We start from the raw sequence: 16512 nt of genomic DNA, 5'->3' as shown, positions 1-16512 counted from the left end.
CAAAATAATGAACTCTGAAAGGGATTAACTATGGTAAGCACTGGAGTGTACTGATGTGCACTGAATCCACGTAAATATGAAACAAAGACAAAACAACTAGAGAAATTATAGGAACAGAATGGAGTGTTAATATCATTGTAACCCCCGACTAAGAACAAAACAGAAACAACAAAACTTGTGGGGGGGGGGGGGAGGGGGAACACAGAAAGCGAGAGCCCGCCCCGCGCTGCCTATAATCGAAAGATCCTTCAAAAGCACCATCATTTCTGCAATTCTTAATGGCTTTCTTAATCTCTTTTCTTGTCTTGAAGTCCCTTTTGGGACCTCATATATCTTGTGGTAAAGAAATATTTACCAAAGTGCACATGTATCTTCAGCTTCACTTGAAGCTGGACTTGACAAGAACTTGGACTTAAACTTGGCCCCAGGGCTGACGGGCAGGGTAACTTTGAGCTGGTCATTAAACCCCTCCATGCCTCAGTTTCCTCAAGTTGAAGCCAGGATGGTAAGAGTGCCTTCACGGAGCTGCTGTGAAGGCTGAGGAGGGGAATACCCAACGAGGCCCGGCACACGGGAGGCCCCACAGAAGGGTTAATTACGAGGGTGCCATGTCTCCTTTACCTCTGGTAAATTCAAAGACATTTAAATTAAATATGTCTCATTTGTAAAAAGGAGCATGATTCTCTTCTTATAAAATTATTTCTATCTATGTATCCACCCACCCAGCCACCGAGGCAGCCATCCTTCTATATATACGAATAAAGACAGACCTAGAATTATGTTCGCCAAATGTTGCCTTTGATTATTTCTGGGTGGTGGATTTTGAATAATTTATACTTTCTTCTTTGTACTTTTCAGAATTGCTTACTTTTTTGGTAATGCTAATGCATTTTGTAATGGTTCTGTTTTTATGAAAACAATAAATTTATTAACAACAATAACAGAAAACAAGTTTTACTAATTTACCAACACAATATTACATACACTCACTTCTCCAACACCTTGATCAACACTGGTTTTTGTTAATTTTTTTCCTCATTGACATTTTTCTCCAGAAAATTCTATATTCATTGTTAAAAGTTCTACGTACCTTTGGAATATTTATGATTTTTCTCTTGTTTATGTGGCACATATTTTGTCAAGTTTTCCATTTGTTTACACAAAGTTTTGCTGTGCAAAAGCTTTTCATTTTAATATAATCAGATGTATCAATCTTTTTCTTTATGGTTTTCGGGCTTTACATCACGCTTAAAAGGAAGTCTCAATTTCAAGATAAAAAAATTTTCACACACATTTTTAAATCTAATAGTGGATGCATATAGAATTTATTTTGGTGTGAAGAATGGAAGGTTACAAACTTTTTCCCCCAAATGGCTGCCTCCTGAATTATCCTAATTACTGAATGAGCCACTCCCCAGCCCCACCACACTCTACAGGAATGCCTGATATCATATGCTAAACTAACACATAAAGACCAATCCATTACCTAATAGTAGTTGGTAAGATAGTGCCATAGTGTCTTAAATATTATACCTTTATAAGTTTTTAAAGATTTTATTTTTAGCTAATCTCCACACCCAGTGTGGGGCTCAAACTTACAACCCTGAGATCAAGAGATGAGTACTCTACCTACTGAACCAGCCAGGCACCCCTATAAATTATTTATTATGTGGTACTGCAAGTCCTTTACCATAACTTTTCAAAAGAAAACATATACATATATATTACATACGTGTATATATGTATATACATCTATATATGGGGGTGTGTGTATATTAGATAGATAGATATGCATATATCCAGATAGATATGGATATATCCTTATATCCAGATATAAGGACAGCAGATATGAATGCTGAATCTTCTTATTCAAAAACCAAAAAAAGAGCTCTTCATTTACTCAAGTTTTCCTTTATTTTACTCAATTAAGTTGTCTCATGTCTTTAGAGCAGTCTTGAATATTTCTTACCACATTTAGTATGTGAGTAGCACAGAGGAGACGCTTAAGAATCAGACTCTCACCACCTCTACTATTACAAAGGACTGTCATCAGGACTTGAAGGAGGCCTCAGGGTTGGGGGAGGTGGAAGGAGGATTAAAGCAAATTTTAGAAATAACGTCAAGACCTAACGGTTTTCCACAGCTGTCAATTTCTTCGGTTCACACTGTAGAGAACCCTGGCGTGAGGGAGACACTCTTACCTCTTGGCAAAAGGTCCTCTCAATTTCGTCTAAGGAGCGGTTTTTCCAGACATCTTCCGAGGAAGCAGAGCTGTGCAGGCACTCCCCTTTGGAATTCTTGACTGGGTGATTGTTCCATGAGATCGCTATTAAAACAAAAGAGCTTCCGCTTATTCACGTTGCCAAAGGTACATTTAAATATCCAGGGTTCCCTTTTCATCCTAACCTGTCCGGTAAAAAGTAGGACCAGAATGAATACTGTTACGCTGAAAATAAAAAAAAAAAAAAAAAAAATTAAAAAAATTTTAAAAAGCATGAGAAGCCATGTAATAAATGGTATTGAAATAATTGGCTGAACAAGTTGGAAAAAAAAGTGAATCTACTTGCTATCTTGTGCTAGGATAAACCTTAGATAGAGTAAAAAGTACACCAAGTGAAATAATAAAATCATGAAAGCAGTAGAAGAAAATTAAGATGGATATTACATAGCGTACAATCTCTGTGTGCGAAGTCCTTTCCAAGGGACACGTTATAGACCCAAATCATTTAAATAATGGATAGGTCTGACGGTACAAATATTTATTTTTTGTTTGGTTAAAAACACACACATACAAATCACAATGAAAGAAAAACAAGTGAGAAAAACTGTAGGTTAATTACCATGATGCATGAGTAGCTCTTACGAATCAATCAGATAAGTACTCACAGAACAATAGACTAAGGTTATAAACAGGTAATTCACACGAAAAGAACTAAAAAACACAACAGATGTATGAAAAAGTACTCAAACTCATTGGTAATTGTAAGTCTAACGAAAACAAGTTAATTTTTTTCCCCTTGTCAAAGAGGCATGGATATAAGGGAATGATAAAGAAATCAGTTCTTGCTTATGTATAGAAAACCTGGGATGTAAACACTCTGAAATCTCCTAGAATTTTACACAAATGGAATTATAGGACTACTCAACAGACGTATACGGGTACAGGTATTTTCTGCACTGTTTAAAGATTTTTAAAAATTGAAACAATTTAAATGCCCATTAATAGAGGATTGGTTGTATAAATTATGGCTCATCAAGCCTATAAAATACCACAGACATTAAAAACAAAGGTGCCTGTCTAAATTAACAGGCATGGAAAATTTTCCTTGATATATATTGTTTCATGATTGAAAGAAAGGATGACTAGCATAATTTAATTTTCATTCTAATACGTATGTTGTGTATTTGCAGGTCTACCCATCCACCCACCCACCCACCCACCCATCCATCTACCCATCCATGCAGGAGAAAAAAAATCGGGGAGGACAATACATCAAAAAGAACACAGTGGTAGGATTCAGGTGGAAGGAATACAGGGATTGTTATTCGTGTTTTTGTGGTTTCTGCTTTTTTTGCAGCCAGCTTGTATTACTTTTATAATAAAAGAGAATAAAATAAATCTAAAATATAGCCGTTCTCTTTCTCAAAGTCGACTGCAAAGAATCACAAATGGTTTCCCAGATTTATTTCCTAAAATGTCTGCAAATAAGCTTCACTCAAATGAAGCACACTTACAACGACTCAGCTGCAGTTAACAAACTGCCAGTCATCTGGAATTCCATTTCCTACCTCAAAAAACAACGGAAAAAAAAGGAAAGAAAAGAAAAGCAAGAAAGAAAAAAGTAGAAGAAAAACAGCTTCCCCCAGTGGACCCCGCTAGCTATGTAATGAAACACAAGGCAGAACTTGGTCTGAAATTCTGTGGCCTTGGTGGGCCAGGCATTTGAAACTGGCATCTCCCAACACACACGAGAGCCTCATCGAGTGATGGGGACGCGAACCCACAGAACTGGGCTCTGACTCAGTTGTGCGTATGGAGCCCGGTTTTCTTTTTTTTTTTTTTTAAAGATTTTTTATTTATTATTTTTATTTGAGAGAGATCACAAGTAGGCAGAGAGGCAGGCAAAGAGAGAGAGGGGGAAGCAGGCTCCCTGCTGAGCAGAGCGCCTGATGTGGGGCTCGATCCCAGGACCCTGGGATCATGACCTGAGCCGAAGGCAGAGGCTTTAACCTGCTGAGCCACCCAGGCACCCCGAGCCCGGTTTTCTGACCCCGCATATTATGTGTGTGTTTCACTCCGCGGCACTGATGCTCTAACAGTGGTACACAGCGACACACGGCACACCGAGGGAAACCCGTTCTTGCTCCGTGAACATCAGGCCTCAGGGCGCTCACAGTCCAGGGACCCGTGTCATTAAATTCGCTACCCCAGACTAGGTACAGAACTCACCCATGCCTTGTTCAAGGGTGTGTCTTGTCATAGTCATGCCAGGCCTCACCCATCAGCCCAGCTTAATAATTCCTGCCACCTGCTAATTTCCCCCAAAGGGTCTGTGCTGATGTGAACTGGGGTAGAGAGGAAATCCAGAGCTTACGTGTGCACTTATGTAGGTCATCAGTGCACAGAAGGAACCCCACCTCCCAATGCCATTTCTTCAGGTGCCAGATAGATAGTGCTTTTGACAAGGAAGATGATGGCTTATTAGGATCATAAACATAGCAAAGCCAGAAACATGCAAAATGAACAGGAAACATTGTTCTATATATTTAGAAAAGTCAAAAGTTGTGGTCCCTGCAAATATTCAACCTAGAGACTCCCTGATATGGGTAAAAACAGCATCACATCCACCAACAGCTCCTGGTCATGAGTCCCTGTAGAACACATTTTCCCCAAAAAGGAACTGACATGAGCAGATCGTATCCTTATCATTCATCGTCTGTAGACAAAAGAAAAGCAGGAGTTCATATGAGAAATAGAATCAGATATAAAGAAGTATGTGGAATTACATGCTTACTTAAGAAAATGAAATTTTAGGAAAAATGCAAATAGGGGACATTTATTTTTTAAGATATTATTTATTTATTTTTAAGAGAGAGAGAGAGAGAGAAAGAACAAGCATTAAGTGGCCGGGGGAGAGGCAGGAAACGAGAAGATTCCACACTGAGCGTGGAGCCCGATGCAGGGCTTTGTCTCATGACCCTGAGATCATGACCTGAGCCGAAGTCAAGAGTAGGACGCTTAACGTCCCGGGAACATATACTTTAAAATTATTGCTCTCTTGAGAATATCTTCCCCAAATCACCATATAGAAAATGAGTATTATTAAAACATGGTAAAAATGTCATCCTAGAAAAATCAGAAACAGTGTAGAATTTACTTTTCTGTCCATGTGCTTCAGGGTTGGAGTGCCAAGAGAAGAACTTCTCAGTGGAAGCTCCGATGTCAGATCCAGAAACTCTGAAAACAGTACGAAGGTGAGGAGCACTCACTCTGGATCTGCTCACGGACTCTGCAACCTTCCGTCACCAGCTGTTCAGGCCTGTGCTTTTGGGTCCCCATTTGCAAGAAGAAATGGACAGAAATGCCACAGAGTTGCCAAGAGGATTGACGTGGTGATGAGTGTGTAGGGTCTGGCGCTCACCAGACACTCAGTACATATTAGCTACCTATTGATTGATGAGAAAATCTCAAATGATCTTTCATTTGAGGAGAACAGTATCAATCAGGGAGAACAGTATCAATCAGAGCTAGAAAAACTCTGAAATTGGATGACAGAGCTCTGAAGCAAATCAGAAATAAAACTGTCTCAGAAACAAAGACTGAACTAAAATGAATACAAGAGCAAACAAACAACAGTAAGGAGGGTGAAAAAAATTATATCAAGTAAACAAAAAAGAAAAAGGTAGGAAGGAATGCTTGCAAGAAAGTTACAGTCTAAAAAAGACAGGAAAAGAAATCCAAGATACATGTAAAAGGTATCATTGGGAAGAAAATCTAACTACAGAATGGTTCAGATGCTAAAAATTGCAATTCCAGAAGTCTCCCTGAAATAAAAGACTCAAACCTGCCAATTCAAATAGCATACAGATCCTTACAGAATCAATCACAAGTGTCCAACATCATGACTCATTCTAGCAAAATTACTGCGTTTTAAATAAAAAGAAAAAAAAGTACCTGGATATCTGAACAAAACGACTAAGTCTCTAATAAGGGAAATAAAGTCAGACTGTCATCAAACTTTTCTTCAGCAAAACTTTAAGTCATCACATAATGGGTAAAAATATTTAAGATCCTGGGGCACCTGGGTGGCTCAGTTGGTTAAGCAACTGCCTTCAGCTCAGGTCATGATCCTGGAGTCCCAGGATGGAGTCCTGCATCAGGATCCCTGCTCGGCGGGGAGTCTGCTTCTCCCTTTGACCCTCCCCCTTCTTGTGCTCTCTCTCTCTCAAATAAATAAATAAAATCTTTTTAAAAAAAATTTAAGATCCTTAAGGAATGAAAATCTGAACCAAGGATTTTATATCCATAATGTTTTTTTGTTGTTTTTCATTTGTTTTAAACATTTTTATATAAATTCAATTAATTAACATATAATGTATTATTGGTTTCACAGGTACAGGCATGTGATTCTTCAGTCTTCTATAACACCCAGTGCTCATTCCGTCCCATGCCCTCCTTAACGCCAGTACCCAGTTACCCCAGCAACCCTCCAGTAACCCTCAGTTTGTTTCCTCTGATGAAGAGTTTCTTATGGTTTGTCTCCTTCTCTGGTTTCATCTTGTTTCATTTTTTCCTCCCTTCCCCTATGATCCTCTGTTTTGTTTCTGAAATTCCACACGTGAGTGAAGCCATATGATAACTGTCTTTCTCTGGTGGACTTATTTCACTTAGCATAATACCCTCTAGTTCTATCCACATCATTGCAAATGGCAAGATTCCATTTTGATGGCTGTGTAATATTCCACTGTATATATACATACAACTTCTTTATCCCTTCATCTGTCGATGGACCTCTGGGCTCTTCCACAGTTTGGCTACTGTGGACCTTGCTGCCATGAACACTGCGGGCAGGTGCCCCTTTGGATCACTACATTCAGACAAACTGATTTTTTAACTGTACGGGCCACATACAGACTATCGTGAACGTGTAAGAAATCACAGGATGTCATTTTCATGAGCACGTCACAAGAAATCTACCAGAGGACAAGCCTCAAATAACCTAAATGACAAGGGAAACCAACCACGTGAGCAGAATGGGATAAAGGTTCTCGCTCCTAATGCGGCAGTTATATGGAAGCCAAGTCCGTGCAGGAAGACCTACTCCCTTACTTACACGGAGAGAAATCAGAAGATGAATCAAAACCTAACAGGACCTGTGACCTGTTCATATGATGTCACTGTCTTCTTTGTTTGATCGATACCCTGAGCAACCTGTCTGCTGCATTCCTTGGCTTTTTCCAAAACAGTTTAGTAAGGTGGGGATTCAAATTAGCCAACCCACGGTCCCAATGAAAGAATTTCCGTGATAAGCCAACCCAGAAGGGATATGCTGATGCTGTCATATCCAGACTTTGGGGCTGAGGATTTTGAGCTGATGGGATGGCAATGGGGAGGATGACTGGCAGGTGCCAGTGATTCCTCCTTCCCCACTACACACCAGTAAACAGACCTCTGTGTTAATATAATGCAGCCCGTAGCCCCAAATTACTACAGCTGACCCCCGAACAGCACGAGGGTTAGTGGTGCCAAACCCCACACAGTCAAAACCTGCATATAGCTTTTGACCCCCCCCCAATTTAACTACTACTAGCAATAAGAACTTGAGCAAACACTGCAGGAACAGGAATATACAGAATAACCAGACATATATCTCGTATTGAATCAAATTGACAATGTGTTTCATTGTGAGATGCATCATTATTTTATGTATCCCTAACGAACAGAAAAGTTGCCAATTACTGACAAGAAAATGGAAAAAAAATGAGAGTTCCATGTTGGAACTGAAACTATTACACAACTTTTCCTACTTAATAATTCCTAATGACATAAGCAAAAATTAGAAAAATCAGGGGCACCTGGGTGGCTCAGTGGGTTAAAGCCTCTGCCTTTGGCTCAGGTCATGATCCCAGGGTCCTGGGATCGAGCCCCGCATCGGGCTCTCTGCTTTGCATAGAGCCTTCTTCCTCCTCTCTCTCTCTCTCTCTGCCTGCCTCTCTGCCTACTTGTGATCTTAGTCTGTCAAATAAATAAAATCTTTTAAAAAAAATTAGAAAGTAAAAATTAGAGTAAGTAAAAATAAATAAGTAAATAAGTGAATAAATAAGTAAATAAGTAAAAATTAGGAAAAAATCTACCAGTGTAGACTGAGGCAAGAAGAAACTATTAATTTGGGCAGCCAGAAAGTTCTACTTCCAATTATAGTGGATTGGCCCATATTGAACCTATCCTCTCAGCAGATAACAATTATAAACTCTGGCCAAAATATAAACAAAAAAACTATCTGACAGCACTAAAGGGCAACTGACATCAACCTGAGTCCAAGCTTGGAAAAACAGAGAAACACTTGACTGCATTTCTCGTTAGTTCCGGCTTTTTGCCTGAGGGCAGGTCTCAGCCAAACCGATGCTAAATGGATAGAATCTGGATATAAACCCAGGGTCCTATTGGCTTTAGGAAACAGAAAATAGAGTTCAGGATTATACAGCAGCTGGAAAGTAAGAAAGTAAGGAAAACCCCAAAAAGAAAAGCACAGAGGAGGACTTCTAACATCTGTGCATAATTTCTGCCAAGATCTTGGGCTAACCCCTGAACAGGACTTGTACAGCATACAATAAGACACCCAGCTAAGGCTAAAATAGCACAACAAAGATTTCAAGTGTGAAAGCCCTCAGGGGAGACAATGTGCCTGAGTCCAGGCAAATCAACTGGCTGCTAAAACAAATGCTTAAATTCCTCAGAGGCACAAAACAGAATGCACAGTCTCTACAATGCAAGATTCACTCGACGCAGGATAAATTCCAAAACTGTGAGACATGGGAAAGACAAAACAAAACAAAACAGGAACCTGTGTTCCCTGTTCAAGAAAAAAACAAAACAAAACAAAATAAGGAATCAATAAAGACCAGACTCTGAGATGATCTAAATGTTGGAATTAGCAGATGAAAACTTTAGAACATTTAAAAGTTTAAATTTCAAAGTAAGTGTTTGAGAATATACAGGAAAATGTACTCTTAATGAGTGAACAGATAGAAAATCTCCGCAGAGCAAGAGAAGCTGCATCCTGTCTCTATAGCGTATATAAAAGCACAACGTGTAACAGCAATATGACAAAAGACAGGAAAGACGAATTGGAAATACTGATGGTAAAGTTCTTATACTTCATGTGAATTAGTATAATACTATTTGAAGGTAGACTAATTAACAATGCATAATAGAATAAAAAGTATCCATTAACCCAATGTTCCTTTAAAAAAAAAAAAAGGTTTTATTTATTTGACAGAGATCACAAGTAGGCAGAGAGGCAGGCAGAGAGAGGGGAAGCAGGCTCCCCACTGAGCTGAGAGCCTGATGCGGGGCTTGATCCCAGGACCCTGAGATCGTGACCTGAGCCGAAGTCAGAGGCTTAACCCACTGAGCCACGCAGACACCCCTACTCAATGTTCTTGAAATTAGGAAAACTCTACTGGAAAAGTGTCAGGGGCTGGTATAGGTGGACTGGGAAGAAAGGAGAGTATCGTAATGCAAAAGGCAAAGATCCCATCTTGGATAAAATGTAAAAGGTACATACTACTTTACAGAACATTTTATCGAGAACACACGTTCAGTAAAACAAGATGATAAAACAACAGAACAAGAGGGGAAAGTAATATAGTAGACCAAAGGAAAGGCCATGATAGAAGTAATAAATAAAGTAGAAATAGCATGGAATAAAATCGACCTTGGCAAGAATCAAATTACAGGTACAGATAAAAGACCCGAGATGATCATTGTGACCTCAGGGGAAAAGATCAGAGAGAGTATAGCGCTTTGAGATCATTTGATGCAGAAGACAAAGACAGCCCAACATAAGGATAATTTGTATCACTGAAGTTAAAAGATCAGAAAATGGAAACCAAAGATTTATTCAAAGATATATAATATTCCAAAAAAATCTTGAAATGAAAAAGATAATTGGATCTGCCAATTAAAAATACACTGTACTTTGGAAAACATACCGAAGGCACAGCCGCGAGACCTATCCTAGCTGTTTCTGAAATTCAGGGACAAATAATTCTTTGGGGAAGCCCGCTAAAAAAAAGCACACCCCCAGTAAGAAAATCAGGCAAGCCTCGGGCTTCTCCATAGCCAGACTCAGTATCACAGACAGTGGGTCAAAGTCTCTGACGTTTGGAAACGGGAAAGTGTGACCCACGGATATTGATTCCAGCCAAGACATATTCAAGACTTCATTTCAATTCCTACTTTTCTTTTCATTTTTTTTTTTTAAGATTTTATTTATTTATTTGACAGAGAGCTAGAGAGCACAAGCAGGGGAGCAGCAGGCAGAGGGAGAGGGAGAAGCAGGCTCTCCGTGGAGCGGGAAGCCTGATGCGGGTCTCGATCCCAGGACCCTGGGATCATGACCTGAGCCGAAGGCAGCTGCTTAACCCACTGAGCCACCCAGGCGCCCCAATTCCTACCCTTCTTTAACACTCAAGGAAAAGTAGAAAAGTAGAAACTTATGTAAAATAGCATCTATATGAACCCATTTTTACAAATGTCTTTCTTCCTCTCTGTCTCTCCTTTCCACAGATCTGCATGGAAAGATGCCAGGAATCATGCTGTGTGTGGTGGATTCTGGGGGCTAGGGTGGGCTCATTTACTTCGATCCTTTCACTTACCTGCCTCGGTGCCTGCCTCACAGGACTGTGGTGAATATGGAAAGAGACAGGATAGGAATGAGCTTAGCCTAAGGCCTGGCATGGAACAAATGTTTGGTAAGTGTTTGGTAACTTATTTATGATGAAAATTTTCTATAATCAAGCGAGACACCACCTTATGCTTTGAAATGCACGGCCTATGGGCAAAATGCACGGCCTGTGCTTCAGCCCAACACCACCCTCCCCCAAAGGCCCTTGGACCAGAAGGTTCTCCTTCCCCCCACGCTTGTCACATGCATTCTGTGAACTCTGGTTCCGCAGAAGGGCATCCTAGCTCTTACCCGGGTACCCCTCTTCCTCCTGTGAACACCCCACGACATTTTGTTCTTCCTTCTCAGGCATTTCAACAGTCTGCTTTGGAATTAAACAGTTCAAATCTCAACTCCACCGAAAACACACTATATGACTCTGAGGACTTCATTTAGCACCCTTGGGTCCACGTTTTCTCACCTGAGAAACGGGACGATAATACGCAACTCACAAAGTTACTGAGTGTACAAAGTACAAAAGCACAAAGGTACCGAGAGAAATCCAAATTAAAATTAAAGCTTATAAAGTAGAAAACATAATAGAAAACATAATAAATAAATGCTTTTTATTATTACATTCTTTATTATATTCTTTATGTGACTTATTTTATGCCTTACCTGCCCTGTTTTTTAAACATACACACACATACACCTGCATGCACATACTCCTTAAAGATACAGTATGTTACTGGGCTTTGAACCCAAGGAAGGGCCTAGTGGCCTGGCTTCACATGTATGTCTAATACAATGCAGAAACTACACAGCTACTCGCCCTTTTATATAAAGATTTTTCCCATCACAAAAGGAGTAACAGGTTCATTATACAAATTTTTGAAAATACAGAAGCAGCAGAAAAAAGAACCAAACAACACCCAGAGACACATCACTTAAAGACAATCTGTATTCTAGAATTCCTTTCCCGTCATTTACTGATACTCCGCGTACACTTGCCGTGTTACCATTAACTTCACAGAAATCATCGCTCGTGGCTGCACGTTTTACCAGGTGCATGTGCTGTGACTCACTGAATCCTTCTCCTGCGGTTAGACATTTATGTTATTCTTCTAAATAACAATGCCATGGCTATCTCTGTGCATAAGGCAGTTTTGTATTTGAAAGTACTTCCTCAGAACAGATTCAGAGAAGAGGGATTATCATGCCAAGGATACCGAAATCTTTAGCTATATGCTTATAAAACGCTCACCTTGACTTCCCCCAGAATACCTAAGATTCAAGTCGTTATTCATACTGAGGTTCCTCAAGAAAACGTTATAATCCACCGCGGTGTCCTTACCAATGTTGTAATGTTGTGCAAACCTGGAAGAGAAATGCTCTTTGGTAATCAGAAATTATGAGACAGAGAATCTGAAATGAAGCAAGGTTTCCTTGAACACCGGGGCTGGTATTCATTTTACTGTGTTTCTAGCTAGAGCTGAGATTCCAAAGTGAACCCCGGGAAGCATTACTGCAAGACGAAAACACACAGACCCTTCGGAGATCGCTGTACTTGGCCTACCGATGCCCGTGTAAGATTCCAGTGGAACGGACATGTCTCAGGTCCCGGTTTTCTCCCTTCTCTGGCAAGAGGAGGGGGCGGCCAGGGTTCAGGCTGCACGTGGACAGCAAAAGCGGGTCCCGCCTGCCTTTAATAATTACGGGGCAATGATCTGGACCATGAGTCAGTTAGCAGAAAGCCTCCATAACCAGAGACAGCTAGAGCTGGGGGAAGGGGGGAACATAGCCCACCCTCTTGACCAAGCACAGCATATCACAGAGACAAACTGAAGCCCAGTTCACTGTGTCAGGGGCAAAACTTTCCTTGGAGCATTCTATGATTTCCACGGAGAGAAAAGAACATTATTCAAACACATAACCAGGGCGCCTGGGTGGTTCAGTCAGTTAAGCATCTGTGTTCGGCTCACGTCGTGATCCCAGGGTCCTGGGATCGAGCTCCATATCGGGCTCCCTGCTCAGTAGAGAGTCTGCTTCTCCCTCTCCCTCTGTCCCTACCCCCTGTTCATGCTCTCCCTTTCTCTCTCTCTCTCACATGCCCACACACTCTCTCTCTCAAATAAATAAAAAATTTTTAAAAACCAAAAAAACCCACTTAACCAGTGTTTCTCCCTAAAATATACTGAGATACTCTTTTTTTTTAAAGTTCACATAAATAATGTTTGGATTTTTTTTTCTTCTTAAGATGAATTTTCTATTATTCAAATCTGCCACTTGATAAATGGTTTTCTAGATGATTTCTGCATTATTACATTTATAAAAAATTGACAGTTTTTAAATGTTTGGTTATATTATCTCCATATGTGTTGGTTTCTATAATTACCTAATTTCATGCTGCTTTCTAAAAATTTAGTAATTATCACTTAAAGTATTTGTTATTTTTCTGTTTTCCAAATTTAACAAAGAGTAATGTCATGTATTCATCTCAATGCATACCTTTTTTTTCCACTTTGATGAATCTTGCCTATTGTTCTAATAAGAAAAATTATCTGGAGATAGGATAGCTGCCAGATGCTCACACTCAAACTCCCCAAAGAGCCATATCTTTCATCCACACTCTCTGTCTTGTGACAATACGGCCGTAGGCTCGGGGACCCAGGAGGCTGACCTCCTGTGCTCCTTCCTGTTTGGGCTGCCATCCTATGGAAAGCTTTGGCTTCTCTGCTGCTCCAGCAACATGTCCAGATCCTGATAAAAATCTCTTCACCAACTTCCCTGTTCTCTGCAAAAATTCAGCATTCCTTCAGACTGCTATTTCCTCCAAGAGAATCCTGACCTCTCCTAACACCCAGCCCTAGCTGCCTTCATAATACCAGCCACATAGTCACGGAGGACACACAGACAGAATCCCATGGTAATATTTCCTACAGATAAAATGTCAAAAATTTAAGCCTCATACTGCCCAGACGTGCAGTATCCCATAGGCTTTTTTATAGGAATAAAGGCAGGGGAGGCGGCATCGTTCCTGGGGGCCGTTTTCCCAGAGCCCTGCGCTCAGGGCAGGAGAGCCCACACTCCTGCACAGACCTGCAGGTGAGTTGGCCAACTGTAGGGGACAAAGGGAATGACACCCATGGACCCATACACCTCTCCAGCATCACCACCTACAACCAGCCGTGGGCTTCACGGGTCGGCTCAGGTGGCCAGCTGACCCCCAGAGAGTCTATTGGCTTTTCAGGCTGCTCATCCGTTTTTTTTTCGGGATTCAAATACTTCAGTCTGCAAGGCATCTGAGGGTGGGGTATGAGAGGTGGGAAAGGAAAAGCAAAAGCAAAAGCCAGTGGGTCTCAGGGCGGTGTGATTGAGTATAAAACCGGTGATGATTTTCTCTCTCGCCTCTTCTCCATACATGCTGCGTGGTGTTCTGCTGCCCAGAGAACGTTTTCCCAGGAGTAAAGTGCATTCCTGGAATGTCCATGACCGTGACGGTCACTGCGGGACGAGCACCTACTCTGTGCCAGGCGCATCACAGGCCCACTGTGCGCATCACAGGGAATCCTAGCACCAGCCCTGCAAAGTGGGCTCCTCGGCCTCCACTTCTTTAAGAGGAAGCTGGGTCTCAGAGAGGCCCAGGAGCCTCCGGAGGTCCTAGACCCAGGAAGGGCGTCCACAGACCTGACCCCAGGCATGCCCGACTCCACAGGCCAGGCAGGCATTTGCCGCCACCCTGAGAGGCAGAGGCTGGTGTTCAAGAGAAGGCTGTTTCCGATAAAAGAAAGGATTCAAAAATGCATTGTGTTTCCTGCTCAAAAACTAAAAAGGCCAAGTTAATACTGAAGCATCTTCTCAAGGAAAGAGTATATTCTTGAGCCTCAATAAAGAAAAGCATTAAAGCAATCGAAGAAATGGTCTACTTTTGATCTTCTGCGTTTCTGTTCTAAAGAAAAGCAATTCCATTATGTTAAGTTTCTCAAGCCTTATCATGAAAACAGTATTGTTGCTGAGGCTTAAAAAAAAAATCTCAAATAAAAATTTGTGGAGTTCTTTATTATTCGATACTTACGAGATGGGGAAACAGTAACATTTTTTATAGATTTACTAGGTTGGAGACTGCAGTGCCAAACACAAGGTTTATTGTCAAATAAAACACTGTTTTGTTTTTTGATGGCCTGTTTTAGAAGAGTGTTGCTTCTGTTCTATAATTGCGTGCACAAAATTATTTAATTTGTTTTGTTTGGATCTTATTCTGGACACTTTCCCAGTCGGAAAGATATAAAAATTAAAACATCTATTATGTCCTTTTATATTCTGAGGTGGGTTATAAAGAGGAAGAAAGAAGAAAATACTCAAAAGACCAGGCAATACTTATTTTTTTAAAAAAGTCACCTTGCTTCTCAGCGCCCATGATGCCCAGGCCATGGTCACATGCCCCCTACGCTTGCTTGCTACAGGAGCAACATCCCGCACTCCTTCCAGAAGCAATGTCGTCTTTATGACACCGTGTGAGCGCCGCCACCAGTGTCGTCGGGCTTTACAACTGCCGTGTGATGTGAAACTCTTCGGCTCAGAGTGAAATAATAAGGGTCGGTACTTCTGTTAACAGCCTGGGGGGGGGGTACTTAGAAAGGGGGAGAAAGGCAGGAAGAGGAAGAGAGTCTGTTGGCCAAGTATCACAGAAATGAAGTCAGACGTGGGCCCCCTTCTAGTGGCTTCCATTCAAAGCTCAGGCAGCCACAGAAGCCAAACCTTTGGCTTCTTCTAAATGATCTGGAGTTCATTGGATGCTCAAAACCAAACAAAACAACAAAAAAACGAAGCCCATGCAGATTTCCACACGCTGCCCTCACATGAGGAGCAGGTGGGGTGGGGAGGGCTTTCGAAAGCCGTGAAACAGCTAAACGTTTAGATATTCACTGTCCCCCTGCTGCAGTGTCCCCTGGACCCCAGCAACAACTGTCCTCAGGGGAAACTTAAGTTTCTGTTATTATATCAGGAGGGAGAGCCAACAGGGAACACATCGACTAAGGAATAATTCCTGAAATTTGTTCTTCTCTATCCCCGGGCTTTGAGTCAACATCAACTGTGAACTGGAAGCATGGGGGACGGCAGGCGTGGGGCCAACCAGGGAAGGAGAGACAACTGGTGATGGATTACTGAAATAATCAAGATGTGTTCTGATCTGCAGGCTAGATGACTGTCACCCTGGGGACTCTCGGAATCCGAATCATTAGCTCTCGGATCCACGCATTCGCGGAGAGCGCCACCAACAGAGGAGACATGCCACGAGCGCCTCTTTTAAACAGTCAAGACAGAGCCGGGGGAGGGGGTGATGTCTGGTCCCAGTGCACCTGCCAGGCCCCACTTTGAAACTGGGCTAAGTTCTACTGAGCCCTCTCTCCCCAGATCTCCGCTCACTTACTTTCTGTATTCGTCACTTTTCATCTTCAAACAGAAGGTCTCCAGAACTTTCTTCAGCTCACAGGGCTGGATCATACCAGTCTTGTTAACATCAATGAGCTTCAAGGCTTTGATAACAGTTTTAATGTTTTTGAAAATCTGTGTAGGAAAAAGTGATTTCAGAGAAGTCAAAAGACCCCATGTTAAAAACCAA

At 41.4% G+C, this 16512-nt stretch overlaps 1 protein-coding gene across 1 annotated transcript in view; it reads right to left on the bottom strand.

Annotated features, from left to right (window-relative positions):
• Window positions 1–16512, bottom strand: part of EFCAB6 (EF-hand calcium binding domain 6) — a gene marked incomplete at its 3' end in the record, with an annotated part of 203919 nt that overhangs the window by 146218 nt on the left and 41189 nt on the right. The window contains exons 5-7 of the mRNA XM_080812428.1: window positions 16321–16457; window positions 12154–12266; window positions 2202–2326 (exon numbers count right to left, since the gene is read on the bottom strand). Of these exons, the coding sequence (XP_080668554.1) occupies window positions 2202–2326; window positions 12154–12266; window positions 16321–16457 (375 nt within the window). The remainder of the gene's footprint in view (window positions 1–2201; window positions 2327–12153; window positions 12267–16320; window positions 16458–16512) is intronic.

Source organism: Martes martes (assembly GCF_963455335.1).
Source record: "Martes martes genome assembly, chromosome: 8".
NCBI lineage: Eukaryota > Metazoa > Chordata > Mammalia > Carnivora > Mustelidae > Martes > Martes martes.
Note: the sequence above shows the minus strand (reverse complement) of the source record. Positions and strands in the feature narration are given on the sequence as shown.